Source organism: Lactuca saligna, chromosome 6 (genome assembly GCF_052625555.1).
Source record: "Lactuca saligna cultivar CGN05327 chromosome 6, ASM5262555v1, whole genome shotgun sequence".
Taxonomy (NCBI): domain Eukaryota; kingdom Viridiplantae; phylum Streptophyta; class Magnoliopsida; order Asterales; family Asteraceae; genus Lactuca; species Lactuca saligna.
This window is the reverse complement of record NC_136422.1, coordinates 47,611,900-47,629,808: the sequence shown is the minus strand read 5'-3', so window position 1 is coordinate 47,629,808 and position 17,909 is coordinate 47,611,900. Positions and strand designations below refer to the sequence as shown.

At 35.2% G+C, this 17,909-nt stretch overlaps 1 protein-coding gene and 1 pseudogene across 1 annotated transcript; both read right to left on the bottom strand.

Moving 5' to 3' along the window:
- Positions 1 to 851: 851 nt before the first annotated feature.
- Positions 852 to 2,412, bottom strand: LOC145002523 (CENP-B homolog protein 2-like; annotated as a pseudogene).
- A 693-nt stretch (positions 2,413 to 3,105) lies between these two features.
- Positions 3,106 to 4,824, bottom strand: VPS24.1 (SNF7 family protein). Its single transcript, XM_078962389.1, has 6 exons — positions 4,506 to 4,824; positions 4,304 to 4,380; positions 3,961 to 4,063; positions 3,690 to 3,811; positions 3,409 to 3,600; positions 3,106 to 3,304 (listed from the first exon to the last, which is right to left on the bottom strand). Exons 1-6 carry the CDS (start codon positions 4,615 to 4,617, stop codon positions 3,236 to 3,238), a joined length of 675 nt encoding a protein of 224 aa, XP_078818515.1. The 5' UTR covers positions 4,618 to 4,824; the 3' UTR covers positions 3,106 to 3,235.
- Between the last annotated feature and the right edge of the window lie 13,085 nt (positions 4,825 to 17,909).

Below are 17,909 nucleotides of genomic sequence, written 5' to 3'. Positions count from 1 at the left end.
TCACATATTGTCATTGTTATCGGCTATAGCAGATGACAATGATAATATGTAAACAAATTAATACGTTAAATTGTTAAATATATACACACAAAAAAGTTGTCAAAATGCAATTGGAAAACCGCTAACAAGTCATTTTTTTCATAAATTACATCACTCTAACTTATTAGCTTATAAGCTAATAAGTTTTTTTTTTTTCTAGATGCCCCAATATTGGATGCCATATTTTGAAATACCAAAAGAAACAATAAAAATTGATAATAAGTTGATACTATGGAATATGAACATTACAAGAATATAGGACAAATGATGAAATGAATACAACCAAATATCGTTTTAGGAGGCATGGTGAAAGCAACGTAACAGACACCTATTATATCAAGCCTAGAGGGGCAACAATGCCATTTTAGGCAAATATAAAAGAATACACAATTAGTTTGAGTTATAGATTGGATAACGGATTTTCATGCCCACCTTTAGGCTTTTGTCGTCTTTGCTCAAATTATGATACCAATAAAGTTAACGGATTTTCATGGCTTATTGCAAGGTAAAACACACGCTTGGTCTCTCCCAGGAGACAACCAAGATTAAGGTGCTACATTAGTACTTAATGGATTTTATGGTGACATGGTATGCTCTAGTGAGCTATATACATTAGAATCTTTATAATTTAATACTCGATATATTAATAACGTGAATAAAATTAATAATTTGTTTGGTTTCAACTTGGAACCGATATAAAATTGGACATCAATCAATAAAATAATAAAATAATAATTTTTTTGAAATCTCAATGTAAATATATTGGTCCCAACAAAACTATAAATTACTAATTACTAAAATATTCCAAAATTCTAGAATTGTCTAGTAAAAATGAATCTATAGTCACTTGTTTTTGTGTGAACTTCAAATCTATATTGAAGTTCATCTTTAAATCTCCCAATTACACTTAAGAGTTGAGGCATTGTATTCTCGTATTGCAACAAAAAGTTGTGAAGAGTTGTTGCTGTTTGCAATACTTCTTTCCGAGTGATCGGTTCCAAAGGTGCTAATCATCATCAACTTCATCATCAACCGAATTTTGAACGGTATCTGCGATAATTTCTTCAATGCTTTGAACCTCGTAACATTCATTATTTTCACTTGGATAATCCAACAACTCATTCACATTCATTTTGTGCCGATAATGCATTCCTATAATCAAATTCTCAACCTCACGAATCTCTTCTTAAGAATTAACATCGTTTAAATCATTTAAGCCGGTTGGATTAGTCAAACAAATTTTATAGTATCGAAAGCAATTTGCTATGGACTCTTGTTTCACATTTCTCCAAGCCGAGACGGCCAAATTGATGACATCTAAAATATTAATCTTTTCTGAGGAAGAAATGTTCAACTCATAACCTTCCAAAATCTTATGATAAAACCTTTTACGATAGTACATTTTAAAGGCTCTAATTATCCCAACATCACATGGTTGACTTTTTGAAATCATGTTTGGCGGTAGAAAAAACAACTCCATGTTTTGCAACCCTTGAATATTTTTTGAATAGGCTGGACAATTATCCACTACCAAGAGAATTTTTCGACCATGCATTTGATCATCTAGCCAACGAACATATTCTTCGAAAGCAATCCAGTCATCCATGCTCTTTTGTTGGCACGGTATTCACAATTTAGGCTATTCATGTTGACATTCTTAAAACAATGTGGCTTTGCATACATACCAATGATCCATAGAGGAATTTTTTCGGAGCCATCCGCATTGCAACAAATAACAATTGTAAGTTTTTCCTTGTCATGTTTCCTACCTTCAAGTTTTGTTGCAAGTGAATACTCGGCTTGTAACTTGTCAAACAAATCAATTTCCTCCATATTAAAAACATCTTTCATTGGAAATTGATGAAGTTTTTCCCTTATAGACTCCAATTTATTCTCCATGGTATGTGTGTCGACTGAGCCACTTTCTCCGAATCAGCGATACGATTTGATAACATGGCTTAACTTGAATTGCTCAAGCCAACCCTGTGAAAAATTATGCTCAGAAGAATCTTGTGGATACAAAAGCTTCAACGTCTCAACCGCTTTCTCTACAATTAACTCTCATGTTATATTCACACGCTCTTGATGTTGGAGAAACCATTCATAAACAACTTTCTCCATGTCTGGATACTTGGCTGCTTTGTGACGTTTGGAAGATCCATCTTTGTCAAAGTTAGCCGATAGGAACTCCTATTATTTTTTTAAGAGTGTTTAATTTTGTTCCTTGACTAACTTTCAAATCGAAAGTTTTGTCAACCCACTTCACCAAATCTTGTTGTCTGCATCCTTGGTGATCTCTCTGATACTCACATAATAGTTTCCGTTGTTGATTGGTCATCGTTGATTTTTAACACCTTTTAGTTTAGAAGCCATAGTTTTTTTTTTCATTAGATTTTTTGTAGTGGTAAATCTAGATCTATATACATTTAACTTCACAAGTTCATTAATGTATAAATATACATGAGAATTTTGAAGGTCGTTGTTTCTGCTTTATTCAAATAGATAAAGCGAACGGACATGAAAATTTTGAACGTTCAATGCATTAATTTGAGAATTGCTCACAAATATAAACCAACTCTTTAAATTAATAATTTATTAATTTATCGATATAATAATACCTTGCTAAATTAATAAAATATCTCAATCCCACCATTATTAATTTATACTAGTAAACCATTATTAATTTATAGAAGTTTTACCATATGAAGTTTTATTTTGACAAACTTAATAAAGAAAATCTGAAAAACAAACATTTTTTTTCCATATCTCCTAACTTACTATAAATTGCCTTTAATTCTTTTTTTCTTCCATTTTACAAGTGTATCTATAGATTTTCACTATGTTTGCGAAAAAAATTGCATTGGGCCATGTTAGAGTTCTTAATGCTCACTCATCTTCTCAGTATTCAGATATCTTCACAAAGGGACTACTGAGACAACTGTTCATCGACTTCATATCTAGTCTAATAGAGGATTCTCCATATACTTTTAAGAATATATTGTGAAATATTACTATGGATAGACTTTGTGATATAATTATATCCTACACTTTTGTTCAAACAACAAATAACAAGAAATTACAAAACTTGATAAATAACAAGGTATGAACATAATAATATATTTTCCATACGCTTACAATCATTTCAAATATAATACAAATCGACTCACAAATTTATACCAAATCATGGAAATCCGGATCATGATCTTACTTTAGCAAGTCGTGCCCTAATTTCTTCCATCTCTTCCTCATCATCAACACCCTCATCCTACAAAATTCAAATCAAAACTTCATTATTCATAGCAACAATATCACAAACCAAAAGAAAAAAGAAAAATGTAGCAAAAAAAAAAAAAAAAAAAAAAAAACTACCTCTGCTTCTTCATTTGACTTAGCAGGTTGCTTTAACCTCTCTTTCCTTACAGCTTCTGGAAGCTCTGCAGCAGTCTCACCAGCTATAGCAGTTAAGACCTTATCAACTTCTTCATCAATCTCATCTTCCAAGTCTTCTGAATCTAGTGCTGAGTCAACAGCATCGTTGACCATTTCTTCAATTACACCAGCCTGGAATAACATAATGTGATTCAACCAACTATGTGAAAATAAAAGTTTCCTTTTGATTATATCATAAAAAGGTTAAAAATTTTAAGTACCTTGGTCATTTCTTTGTTGAATTCTTGCATTGTGATAGCCATTTCGGGAGCTTTCATTAGGTTATTGACAATTTTCATCACTTCAGCACTCTTGGAAAGATGCCCCACAGTTCGTGCAATAGCTGCAAAAAGTTAACTTTAATGAAAAAAGATTGAATTTTGTGCAATAAAGTATAAAACCCAAAAGGAATTTGGAATTTTTCTTGAGATAAACCGTTTGTGTTTAAAAGAATTGACATTAATCAGCAGATGAAGATTAGGTAGAACTTACCAACGCTTTCACCTAGATGCATTGATATTGAATTCAATTGAGCTTTGTTTTCATAGAGGCGATTCACAGTTCTTCTTGATTGCACAATCTCTTTAGCAAGTGACTGAGGTGAAGTTAACATGGGGAAAAGAAGTAAATCAGTATGAAAGAATTGATTCATAGCATCTGATAATGTACAGCAGTAGAGAAAAAGAAGGCTTCAGACATTCAATCTTAAAAGACAGTTCTTCACAACTGAAGCAATTCCAATTTGAAAACGAAAACTAATAGATCGATTAAGTATTTTGGAATCGGATCAATGTTTACTGATAGAAACACGATCAATCAAGTGTTTAGTTAATACCTTAGCAGAACCCATATCGTTTCTCTTAGCAGCTTCTCGGATTGCTTTCTGAACGTTTTTCTCTTCTCTCTGTATATCTAACAAAAAACCCCAATAACGTATCAATATCAAACGCTCGTAAACTCAACAATTGCAGTTTTCAGATCACAATAAACAAAAGATACACAATTTTCTCTGTAAAAGATGAATAAGTTAGCTTTACCACGGATCTGGCGATCGATGTTGCGACACTCATGGCGGAGACGGCGTTGCCAGTCGCGTAAGAGCAGTTGCGGATTAGGTTTTGGTTTTATTATGTTCATGACTTTCTCCATCTTCTTCGACAACTAAATCCTCTAGAGGTTTTAGGGAAAAGAAGAGGCTTTAAGAAGTGAAATTGATGAACGTGAAAGACGAAATTGTGATATTGTAAGCTCTTGATGGCTAGTAATGGAGTTGATTGTCTGCGGATGATCAAGTTTGATTTGGGGAAGAACAAAGTTTCCTTGAGATTCTCCAACGCGCTTTTATCTTATTCCTAGTGTTAGTGCATCCCAAAATTTCTTTGATGATATTTGCATTTGGTGGGATTTAATATTTTTATTAAATTTTAGTGTCAAATTAAGGTTCTGGATAATTTGTTTATTGTGTTTAATAAAGTTGTTAACGCTTGGTAAATATGAAAAGTGATCATAATATTAAATGATTAAAATTTTAAAGTATTAGTGAAGTGTTTCACCATCTTCAACCTAATCTTGCCTTTTTTACAATAAAATAAAGTAAAAATATACAAGTTGTATACATATATCTAAATATACTCTAATTTTTACATCATATAGCACGTTAAAAAAGTAATTTTTAAATATTTATTCTATTAGTTAGTTTTTAATTAAAAAGTAATTTTTATTATCTTTTTATACGCTATGTTTTATTGGAATATTGTAAATATATTGTTATTATAAGTGTTTATAAAATATATAATTTTGTTTTAATTTTTCAAAATGTATTTAAATTTTATATGAATTGGATATATATATATATATATATATATATATATATATATATATATATATATATATATATATATATATATATATATATATATATATATATATATATATATATATATATATATAAAAATATCATGTCCATTAAATTTTTTTAAAGGTCCAACCCATTTGGACACAATGCAAATGTTTGAAAGATATCTATTTTATCATATCAAACACTCTTAGTTATTTATAACTCATGATATAAGATCACAAATGTAAATTCTCATAATTTGGTTCATTGCTCAAAACCCTTAAATGCGCCAAACCTTAATCTTGATACGATTAAGAAGATGATAAAAGATTATTGCCAGTAAATTGTGATGATGGACGACGTATCTTGTGGATTGTGTTTGGTTCCTCTATTTCCACTTCTTAATGCCTTAATTCACTCAGTTTTGCTCTTAATCATCAAATCCTCCGAATTTGCTTGCGGTATATTTGGCACTTAGAAATTTTTGCAAACATAAACACTTTTGTAAATACTTAGGTGTTGTTTGTTTTTTTTAAAACATCTTCAAATTTCTTATTGTTGCGCGACTCAGCACATGAGTAACACTTTTCATCCCACAACTGTTTGTTTTTTAGAAATCTTCGGATTAAAAAACTTATGCGCGTGTTCTTCTTGCCACAACACTTGTTTTACCTCTTCCTACCTCTTCCAACCTCTTCTTTTTTTTTCTTTTTTTTTCTTGCTAAAATATTAATTATATGTTGTTTCAATCTTATTTCATATTTTTTTTTGTTTTTTTGTTTATTCTTGTTAAATTTTTTTTTTCTTTTTTTTATATTAAATAATAATAATTTGTTGATGAAATATCATTATTTTATGCTAAAATATCTTTATTTTTTTTTAAAATATTATTATTTTTTGCTAAAATATCATAAATTCTTGCCGAAATATCATACATTATTAAATTTCCGGCATTAAAAAACTATTTTCGAATTACAAAATCAGATTATTTTAATTTTTTAATATTTGCAGCAGCATACAAATGTTTAAAAAAAATAAACACGCTTCTTATTAGGGATGAGCATATGGACCGGGGAACCGGCCAGAACCGGTACCGGAACCGGAACCGGCACCGGAACCGGAACCCGATGGAACCAGTCGGGCCGGGACCGGGATATTATTTTTGTTGATTTTTGGAACCGGGAACCGGTAGGAACCGGAACCGATATAACCGGAACTGGTAGAACCGGCAAAAACCGGTAGAACCGGTAAAAACCGGAACCATATGATGCTATTTTTCGAGGGCCGGTTCCAACATTTGAAGACACGACAAGAACCGGTAGGAACCGGGAACCGGAACCGGTAGAACCGCCGGGCCGGTTCGGTTCTTGATTTTGGCCGAAGCCGGTTCCGGTCCGGTTCGGGCCGGTTCCGGCCGGTTTGGTCCTTTTGCTCATCCCTACTTCTTATTATAATCTGCAGCTGTTTGGTCCACCTCTTCTACTACAGAGGGTTTAAGAGGTGGTCCGCAGACTTTATGGATTTTTGCTTAAAAAAACAAACAACACCTTACTAACCAAAGTTACAGCTTGGTTAATTAGTGTTACTCAGAATTTATGATTCTTATCATATCAAGTGTAAAGTCGTATTTTCAAAATCAGTTTTTTTTAAATAAGTTTCAAAAACCTGAATCAGAGTATATAAAATAAACATGCAGAAATCTCAAAACATGATGTCGATACGTGTGTACAGTCAAGCATTACCCTTCCCATGATCCGATGAAGTACCTGAAAAATATTTAATCAACAACTGTAAGTCAAAACTTAGTCAGTCAAAGATTGTAACTTTATGGCCTTAGAGGTTTTAATAAGCTTATATCTGAAGTTTGGACGTAAGGTCTTAAGGCATTAAGACCTTAATGGGAGTTTTGACCTAGGGTGCGTACATCGGGCATAAAAGCATGTACGCTGCATGTACTACACCTCGACCCCGATTCCCTTTTTGCATCAGACGATGTATGCAGGGAGTATAAGGTGGCACGCAAGGCGTTCAACCCAGTTATAGCATTTAGGAAAATCTTTTGGGCCTTAGATCTTTAGATGTTGGGTTTTTTAGGATTAGGCTGAATGGGAAGGGCAAAGTGATCTTTTTACCCCTAATTAGGATATGAGGATTTTTCGAAGCATTTATTATGGGTTTAAAAACCCGGGTAATTGATTAGGGTTATTTTTGGGAATTAATTAGTGTGAGGAGCCGTGTTAGCAGTAGCTCGAGTGTGTGGCTCGGTTATCTTCTTTTGGAGGTGAGTCTCCTCACTAGATCAATGGGTCGAATGCACCAATGTCATCCCATTACTTTGTTATGTAGATTGCTAATTGTCTCTTGTGATACTTGTATGAAAGACCATTGTATATAAGACCGAAATTTGGCCCTCGAAATTGCATGGAAAGACCATGGGGGTAGCCCATGGCACTTGTATGTAAGACTGAGATTTGGCGCTCAACATTGCAAGGAAAGACCATGGGGGTAGCCCATGACACTTGTATGTAAGACCGGGATTTGGCCATCGGCTTTACAAGGAAAGACCATAGGGGTAGCCCATGACACTTGTATGTTTTGGTATGTGGTATTTTGGAGAACTCACTAAGCTTTGTGCTTACAGTTTTTATTTATGGTTTCAGGTACTTTCGATTTGAAAGGGAAATGCCCTGCGTGATGGCACAACATCCTCCCCTCATGATTCTCGCATTCTGAATAATTGTACTATGATGTTATGAATTTTATAATTGGGTGTTTGATTTTTATCAATTTGTGTACGGTTTGATAAAATTCCAAATGAAATTCTTTTTCACTATTTTGGGACGTTACAAGTTGGTATCAGATCCTTGGTTTGAGGGATTCGGGTATACTTTCGGGTGTGTCAGAACTCAAACTGAGGAAATGATAATCTTTTTAAAGATAAATGAAATTGAACCTCTAAAAATATTTTTACTAAGAAAAGGGGTACAATGCATGAAATTAGCCAAGCTCAAGTAAGTGGTTCCTAAGATTAGCCATAGTTATGTGTTATGAGTAGTATGCTTGATATGAGAATTGCATGTTAGATTAGGGCTAAGGATACCTTTAGGAATCATATGATAGAATTGTTTAATTTGTGTGATGCCTTATAGCCTAGAGGAATTTGTTGCTATGTATTACTTGTAACTGATATCGACTCAGTTAATTGCTAAGTGTATGCTTTCAAAGTTGTATACGACTAGGATTATATAGCCCTAGAATGATCGATTTGGCCTCATTTCATGTTCCTTGTTTGGTTGTGGACTTAGGGTAGATCCTTCATTTGACAATCTATGTGATTCTAGGTGTGTATAATTTGCATGCATAAGGCAACCATAGGTGTTGCTTGAGGTTCTTGGTATTGCAAAGGGTGAGAGTTGAGATTTCCTAAGAGAGTCTAGGATATATATGTTGTTGAGCATAGGATTGTTGCATGATTAGTATGGTGACTTGGAGGAATCATGCATGATCTTGAGGAAGGTATAGGTAGGTGTGAAAGGTGTTGGATTAGGTGTCTAAGTTCATAACTATTTATGGAATGTACTTGACCCGATTAGCATGGTCCATTTGGGTTGCATGGCATCATGCATTTGGATAGACTAAAATGAGAGAAATAACACTTAAGGTTTATTAATATATTATAAGTTCTAATATATTTATAATATTATTTAATTAGTATTGATCAAGAATTAATTTGGAATTAATTAAGTGATCAACAGAAGACTAATTAAATATATGGGTTGATTGTGTAAATCACACATACTTGTATAGTGGGCTAGTGCTCCATGGATTATCAAGTTGGGCTAAAACCCATAGGATGCTCCATGGTGTCTTTGAACCCATGGATCATGGAAATGAAGAGTCATGTCAAGTTAGGGTTTACATGGTGTAGCCCTACTTATGACACACTATAAAAGGAATATATGAGTAACCAAAATCGGCACTAGAGTGAGAACAAGAGAGCATAGCCAATTTTAGAAGTGTTATATTTCTCTCAAAGTTATTCCAAGTGTATTTGGTGTTGTGTGAGACATTTGAGTCATCACACTTGAGGTGCTAGGCTCACAAGGTTCTCAAGGAATCCAAACTACAAAAAGGTATCTTCTTCTTCTAGCATTTGTGTTTAAAAGTTCCCATGGTATGCTAGATAGGTTAAGAACCTTGGAGAATCAATTTTGCATGTATCATAGTAAAAACTATATCCAATGTTTCTAGGGTTGCATGTACACCTTAGGAGTGTTAGAATGCTCAAAACCCAATATTAGTATCAAAGCCTAGGCTTGTTTGTTTGATACTTGATGCAAAATTGTGACAAAAAACTCAGTTTTTATGCACTCTGCAGCATGAACTCGCCGAGTCCATGGGGGGACTCGACGAGTCCATGAGTAAACTCATCCTACTCGTCGAGTAATTTCATGCACTCGACGAGTAGGAGCTCCAGAATGCAGATTTTCGAGTTTTGCTGCTAGAAATGGACTAGAAACATTACCCTAAAATAATTTTGGTTTTATAAAACTTTTTTTAGATGGTGTAATTGTTATGCTAATCCATTTTCAATAGTTATTATCAAAATTTCTAGTTTTATATGGTTAATTTTTTGATTCTTGAAATTGTTGATATGCATGTTCATGAACTTATAAGTTTAGAAGATCATAGGAATTATTTGTAACTTCTTGTTAGTTTAGTTCTTGATCATTATGTGTTTTAATGAAATCCATAATTTTTCCTCAAGTTATGGATTACCAAAAGTCATTCTTTTAAAGTCCATTAAAGAAAAACATAGGTTACATAAAATGAAAAGTCTCGCATTTTATTAAACCATTTAACTCATAAGTTATGAAAAATGAAAAGTTTTGAAAGTTACAAAACTTGCCCTCGAGTTTTAGAACATGTAAAGTCACTTTAAAAACTTTAGTTCCAATCCCTAGAATTTTAAAAGTTAAAATTCAATCCTTATACTTTATAATATTATAGTTTAATAATAATTATATATGTATAAGAATAATTCGTTTTACCGTTAGTAGGTCTCATTCACGAAGCCGATCTATAAGAGGGTATAAGGCTGTTGCCTATAAAATGGCAGCTTAATGGGTGTCCACTCTCACCTACCGCTTCCTTGATCGGTGGAGGGTCGTTAGCCGAATGGGTAAGACAAAGACTTAAAATCTTCATTAAAAGTATCAATGATGAATATAAAGTAACTAAATGTTTTTATAATTCTCAATCTTAGTTACTTTAGGGAAATGTGAATAAGGTGCTAACCCATGAAATTACACTTTGCACTTTGCTTAAGTCGATTAGTGGAGCGTGTGTGGTTAACCGACACACTAGATGGACTTAACAAGGTAGGCAAGGGGTAACTTAATGTTTATCATAGTATCAATGGAGCGCGTGTGGTTAACCGGCACATCGATTGAGGGGTAATACATTAAGGGTACCAAGTAATTTGCATGGTTACTTCACACTTTGTTTTGTGATCATCAGCATCCCAGTCACAAAACCTGAAGGGCACACTCGAGATTGAAACATGTCATTGAAAGTTCAATGAATCTCAAAAGATCTAGGAGTTTCAAAACCAATTAAAACTTAATAATTTATTTCGTTTTTCATGGTAGAAATTGGTGAATCGTCATTCGCCTACCTTCAAATATTCTATAGCTTGTATTACGTCACCCCTCTTCCAAGTTATAAAATATTGTTTTGGGTCCTAGCCTTAATATTTCATATTGGGTGTTATATTAAGGACTTTAAATCAACTATCTTGAATATCTCCCAAAAGATGGCTGGTTCAGACAATTATGATCTTCCTAAAACTCTTTGAACAAGCCTTCCTAATGAAGATGATGTCCCGTGACTGGATCATGGAAATCATACTTCAATTCCTCCACCTCCTCCAATTATTCTCCTTATCCCACAAGTTCAAGGTCACTCAAGCCCTATTGGCAAGCAAGGTCTATGTGTGATCAGATCTTGGAGATGAAGTCACATATTGTAACGTCCGTAGATCCGGGCTAGTCAATTTAGAGATAATAGGGGTCGAAAATGACTTTTCGACAAATGATTATTTAGAATAAATAATCTTAACCATGTTTTAGAATATGTTTCAAGGGTTCTGTACATATAAAGAATGCCGAAATCCGAGTTATAACAAAGAAGTTATGGCCCGTCGAAGTTTTACAGCAAAACCGACACGATACTGGGAGACGTAAATAGTGAGTTTATGATAGAGGACTTTTTAGCCTTAGTAATCTAAATTAAAGTCGTACAATATGTTAACCTGAGAGCATCCATAAAAAGAACGCCCAAATCTGACATCGTATGAGGAAGTTATGATTTTTAGAAGTTTCGGCATAGTAGTGTACAGCCCGAAACTCGAATTTTAGTTCGAGCGGTTTTTGGCCTACGCAACCTAAATAATAGTTGAATATCGCATTAATAGGAACTCAACAGTAAAAAGACAGATGGAAACGGAGTTCGTATGAAGGAGTTACGAATTCTTCGTGGTCATTTAACAGTCTAATATCCTCGTACTATTAGATTTAAGATCGGTGGAAAATTAGCCGACGGAGTCTAAATGAAAGTTTTAAATCTTGTTTTTACCTATGCGTGGATATAAATAACGTTGAAAACGAAAATCGTATGCGAAAGTTATGAATTTTTGAACATCGGCTGATTTCCACCCTGTGTGCGATGTCGCGTGTCAGCACCAGGCTGTGCCCGGCTGTAGCCAGCCTGGCTCACGGTGTGAATATTAAAAATTCATGACGTAAACCTTCCTCTAGCCCCTATAAATAAGTGGTGAGGCCTTCATTCATTCTCACACCTTCCTACTTCTTCCTCTCTCTCTCTCTAGAACCTCTCTCTAGCCCCCGAAACCCCTCTAAAAACCTAGGGAACCTCCCTAGCATGAGGCGGAAGCCTCGGAGTGCCCAATGGCTCCGAGAAAAAGAGACTTTCGGCTAAGGAACGCTGCTCCAGCGGAGCTCGATTTTGAGAAAAACCCACTGTAAGTGAGCTACGTCTATCCTATCCTTAGTATATCTTATGTTTTGATATAGTAACATTATTAGGATCTTAAAATAATTATTTGGGCTATTATTATGAGTTATATAAGAGTGTTTCTTAACGATTATATAATAGTAATAATAGCTAGACTATTAATTAGTCGCAGTTAGCGTTAGACTAAACCCTAGTGGTATTGATACTAGGTTTTGTCAAGGGAAAATTGTTTTGAGATAACGAAGTGTTGTCCGAGTACCGAGTCACCACCTTTTCAAGTGATGCATGGTCTCTTTCATCGTACACATAGATATGAAGTATTTAATATAAATTACATGTTATGTGTGCATATTGTCTGAATACTTGCTGTCTATGCTGGGTGAAATATTTTTATACATGTTTTAAATGATTTAAACTGTATACGTATTATATATCTACAAATATGTTGGGTATGATATGGGTAGATGAATGATGAGAGATGAAAGATGATGTGAGTAAACATTGGCAGCTATAGACTTAGTGCCTATTGGAAAAACACTGGTAGCTATGGACTTAGTACCTATTAGGTAAACACTGGTGGCTATGGACTTACTACATGTTAGGTGATGGTAGCTATGTACTTAGTACCTGGCAGCTATGGACTTAGTGTCTGTTAGGTAAATGTTGGTAGCTATGGACTTAGTACCTACACTCGTAGCCAGATATCTAGTACCTGAGGAATGAACTTTAGCAGCTATGGATTTAGTTCATTGGCAGCTATGGAATTAGTGCCTATCTTATAACCTTGGAAGCAAGGGACATCGGAATGAACGAATGCAGGATAAATGACTCTTAGGGTAGACTCTTAAGAGTAAGGAAGATAATGGGGATGGGTAATTGGGTTGATTGTTTGATGTTTAAACATAATAATTATATTATTGTGGGTCGAAAACACTATGTACTAACCAGGTTTCCCGACCTGACCCACTCAGTTTATTTATATCACAGGTGTCGAAATGAAGTTACATTACACTGAGAGATTAAAGAGACGTAGATCACTAGTGTAAATAAATGTAAGTTCTGTTTATGCTTATGTTTTTGTATTGACGATGACATCCCAAATGTTTTAAAATGAATAAAATATGTTCCTTCGAAAATGTTTTGATAGCGTATTTATCGTGTTTTTCTTGGAACAAATTCCGCAACACTTTTATGAAAAATATTACTCTGATTTTCAAACAAGCATAAACAAAAATCGGTCTTTTCTGTCCGTGAAAATAGGGATGTCACACATATTGGCAAGTCGGGAGACTTAGGTTTCAAAGTCTTAAGAAAGTTGGTTGTTCAATCACTTTCTAAGTCACATAGTGAGTGTCCTTTGGAACTACTATGTATCGGACTATGACATGACCCTTAATGATCTTATCTATTTGCATGGTGTCGCTAAATCAAAACTGATTTGGAGCTCTGGTAAAGCAAATTTGATTAGTAGATCAATTTCCCAAACTACCATGGACATTGATATTGGAAATCCAGAAAGCTTTCTCTTCCCAATGGAAAGCGATTGGCCATAGTCAACTTGGTTGACCAGATGGTAAAGAGAAAGGCTAAGTCTGAGATAGTCATGTGTACCATTCCCAAAGGGTCCATATGGTTCTATTGCCAAAAAGGAAGGGGCATTGGTTGCAAAGCTGCCCTAACTACCTGAAAGATCTAAGACAAGGTCTAATCAGTAAGTTTGATTCTGCTTCAGGTAAGTCCATTATCTAACTCTATTAAGTTCCTTATTGATGATTCTTAATACAAAATGTGACTCGTTTACATTTTGGTGTTTGGCAGGAATCAAGCAAAGGGAAGGACACTTAAAGAAAGAGTATGTTGAATCTGATCGTGAAGATGGATTTCAACCGCATGGTTTGAAGATCGGACCCTTAAGCTACTACTTAGGAGTTATGATAGATTGCTAGGAAATATTGTTGGGCTTAGTAGATTGCGTCTTTTGGGCTCATTTGTTTTTATTTCATTGTATTACGGTTTGGGCCTGTCCAACCGTATGTCTGTTATGCTTTGTATATAAGCCTTTGCTTGCATGCATATTAGGTTAAGGTTTTTAGAGATCTGAGAATACGTTATTTTCCAGACGACTAAAGGTTTATTTAGATTATACTTGTAACCTTCTAATCCTCTACAGTTGATGTTCTTGATCGAGCTCTTCTGAGGATTTTGTTTTAATCATTCGACTCGTTTGATTCAATCTTGTTCTATTATTTTACTGTGTTTGAACTGTCATTGTTTATTTACTTGTTCAAGATCTTATCGATCATTAAAGATTAAAAGGTTAATTAATCGCATCAATTGGTATCAGAGCGGGAGGCTGTGTAATTGATACACATCTTTTCTGTGAAAAAGATTTCCATTAGGGTTTTTCCGCAATCATTAATATTTATTGAGCCGTCATCTCTTTATTGACGTATCTTGATATTTATTATTTTGCCCTAATCTGCTTTATTACAAGTCTGATCTTTGAACAGGTTTTTACGATCATAATGGACGCGACACAATCAAACGTTATTAATATTTCAAACAGCATTGGTTCGACGACAAGGATTCCAATCTTATACACCAACGATTATGAAGTATGGGCACATCATTTCGAAGACTACGTTATTGGGTCAGAGGAAAATGGCTATTTGATTTGGGAAGCCATCACTAACGGACCGTTCTCTCATTCTGCAACGTCCAGAGTCATTAAAACTCAAAAAGAATACAATGATCTGCTTAAGGACGTGAAAGACATTGCACAAGATGAAAAGGACAAGTTCCAATGCAATATTAAAGCACTAAGATTGATCCGGTTCGCCCTTCAGTCCGATACATTCAGATTGGTCAGCTCTTGCACGACGGCGAAGGATGTATGGGATAGACTTCGTGAATTGTACTCTACAGACGAAGATCTCGAACATTCCATTCAAACTCTGCTTCTATCTGAGTTTGGTGAATTCAGACAAGGGGCTGAAGAATCTGTGACCCAGACATTCGATCGCTTCAATCATCTTCTCAGCAAGATGATCAAACATGATATCGAAAGGAAGCTCATCGAACAGAAAGTTACCTTCCTAAATGGTCTAAGATCTGAGTGGAGAGCAGTAGTTTCCACAGTTAAAGCTCATGAGCAATTTAAATCATACTCTTTGGCGAAACTGGTGGGAATTCTCAAGTCTCAAGAGAAAAACGTAGTGCATGAAAAGAATGTTGTTTCTGGTCTTGGTTCGTTGGCTCTCTTGTCAAAAAGTAAAGCCGTTATGGAAGAAGAAGATCTCAGCCTGGAAGAATATGATCTCACATCAGAAGATTATGCCTTGATGGTATCCAATCCCAAAAGGTTCATAAAGAAGAAATTTCCCAGCAACAAAAACCGAAACTGGCAGGGAAGTTACAGCTCAGAAAAGGTGGTTTCTGAACCGAAAGTTGAGGAGCACAAAAAGGAACCGAAGGTTGACGGCGACTCTGGAGTGAGCTTCTTCTACTGTGGTGGGAAAAACCATTATGCTAAGGACTGTGTCCTCAAGAAAATGGCTGAGAAAGATGATGGAAACAATGAGGAATCTGTGTTGCAGAAGAGGCTAGATGAGTTAAGAAAGAAGAAGTCTGCTGTTAATCCGCCTAGTAATGCTCTTATTGTGCAGGATTCTGTTCCAGGTGATGAGTTCGGTAGCACGGAAGTTTGGTCTACCGACTCAGAAGACGAGGAAGTAAGACAGCCATCTCATGGAAAAGCGTTCGTGTCTAAGGCGGAAGGCGGTGGTGGTAAATGCTTTATGGTTTCAGGTGTATCTCAATTAAGGGGATACAACACCGATGGAGGCAATGATGAACAGAATGCAAAAGAGGATTTGTGCTTCACAGCCAAACCACTCAGCCAGCAGTTCAATGAGCTGGATGATCTGATAAAGAAGGTACAATCTATTTTTATTTCATGCAAAGTACCATCATCCTCTTATGAGAAAGAACTAAAAAATGTCAATTCAAGAATATCTCATCTTGATAGTAGCTTAACTCAAACTCGGGTCACAAATTCTAACCTAACTGATCAATTGAGCAGGGCAGCGTCGAAGAGTGAGGAGCGGAGAATGTGGATAGAGTTAAAGGAATCGGAATTAGTCAAAGTTAAAGATGAAAACATTTATTTGCAAAGAGACAATTTGAAATTGTTAAAACAACGAAATGTTTTTTGTTTAATTGCTAAACGTCTGTATTCTAATATTACTCAGCTCCACTTGGATTGTGATATAGGCCAAAGAATTCATCGCATGATTTTGCCCTTCCTGGAATTTAAGGAAGATGAAATCGATGCCGAAGCTTATGACTGTGAAAGTGTGATATCGTCTGATGACATAAATCCCACCTACATGTATGGACTGGACAAAATTGAGTCCTTCATTAAATCTAAAGACCACAAGCTCATGCTTAAAAATCTTTTGGATGAAAATGACAGACTTAAACTGAGGACTGAAACCATACAAAAATTTGACTCTTTAAATGCCAAAGTAAACTCAGAAAACAAAATTGATGTTGAAAATGCATCTGAGCTTAACGAGGATGACAATTTGAGTGAAATTTCTGTAGAGGACACGGTTGACTGCTCAGAATTTATTAAAACCGAGTCAGAAAATCACAAGAACCTTATTTCTGAAAATTCAGTAGAGTTCGCTCGGTTGTCCCATCAAAAGTCCCCGAAACTAGTTGAGAAAGCTGTTGTGTATCAAAAGGTCAGGACTACTCCAAATCAAGTATACAAGGTAACAGGAGTAACTGAACATCAAACAGCTGAACTGGCGGACATTGTAAACAAAGACAATGCTGACGGCTGCGATGAATACTTCTGGGAAGCTCCGATTGATAATGCAGACGAAACCATTGGTTTATCTGAACGAACTTCATGGAAGAGCAAAGGAAGATACATACCCGAACCTCTGAATAAGCCAAACAACTTCAGTGAGCCAAGCACTAGTGGTTCAAAAGATACTCCTCAGAAGGATGTTCATTCACCAACCGAAACCATTCCTTCGGCTTCTTCAGCTCAAAGTAATTCCACCACAGTTCAAAAGGAACCGGTCAAGGGGTCGGCAAAAACAAGAGCAAATGTTCATCATCAACCATCTCAGATGCGGAACAGAAAGATAGAAAGGAACAATAGATACCGGAAGAATCTTTCGGAAAGGAAACAGTTTTGGCGGTCCCAGAATGCATACTTTACTCATCAAGACAAGAATTTAAAGTATGAAAAGATTCCTGAAGAAAAGCTTGAAAGTCCCAAAAACCGAAAGCCGAAGTTCGGTTCACAAAAGTATAACAACCGAAAGCAGAAGCTCGGTTCTGAAAAGAATATCAACCAGAACCAAAGGTTCTGTTCCAAAGGTGGCTCGGACCGAACACGAAGGTTCGGTTCTGAAGACAAAAGAGTACAAAACTCTAAGATCGGTCTCTCCAATGATCAAAAACAAAAGGGTCACCTAAAGTCTCCTTCTAAGTCTGATTCTTCTCATTCTTCTAATTTTTGTTCACCCTCAGTTTCATATAAATCTCGTTC

What these genes read in the sequence shown, in the direction of transcription:
- VPS24.1 (XM_078962389.1), bottom strand. Translation starts at nt 4,617, where the DNA reads ATGGAGAAAGTCATGAACATAATAAAACCAAAACCTAATCCGCAACTG. An exon ending in CATCGATCGCCAGATCCGTG is followed by an intron (nt 4,381 to 4,505) that starts GTAAAGCTAACT and finishes GTTTTTTGTTAG; the next exon opens with ATATACAGAGAGAAGAGAAA. An exon ending in GCATCTAGGTGAAAGCGTTG is followed by an intron (nt 3,812 to 3,960) that starts GTAAGTTCTACC and finishes AACTTTTTGCAG; the next exon opens with CTATTGCACGAACTGTGGGG.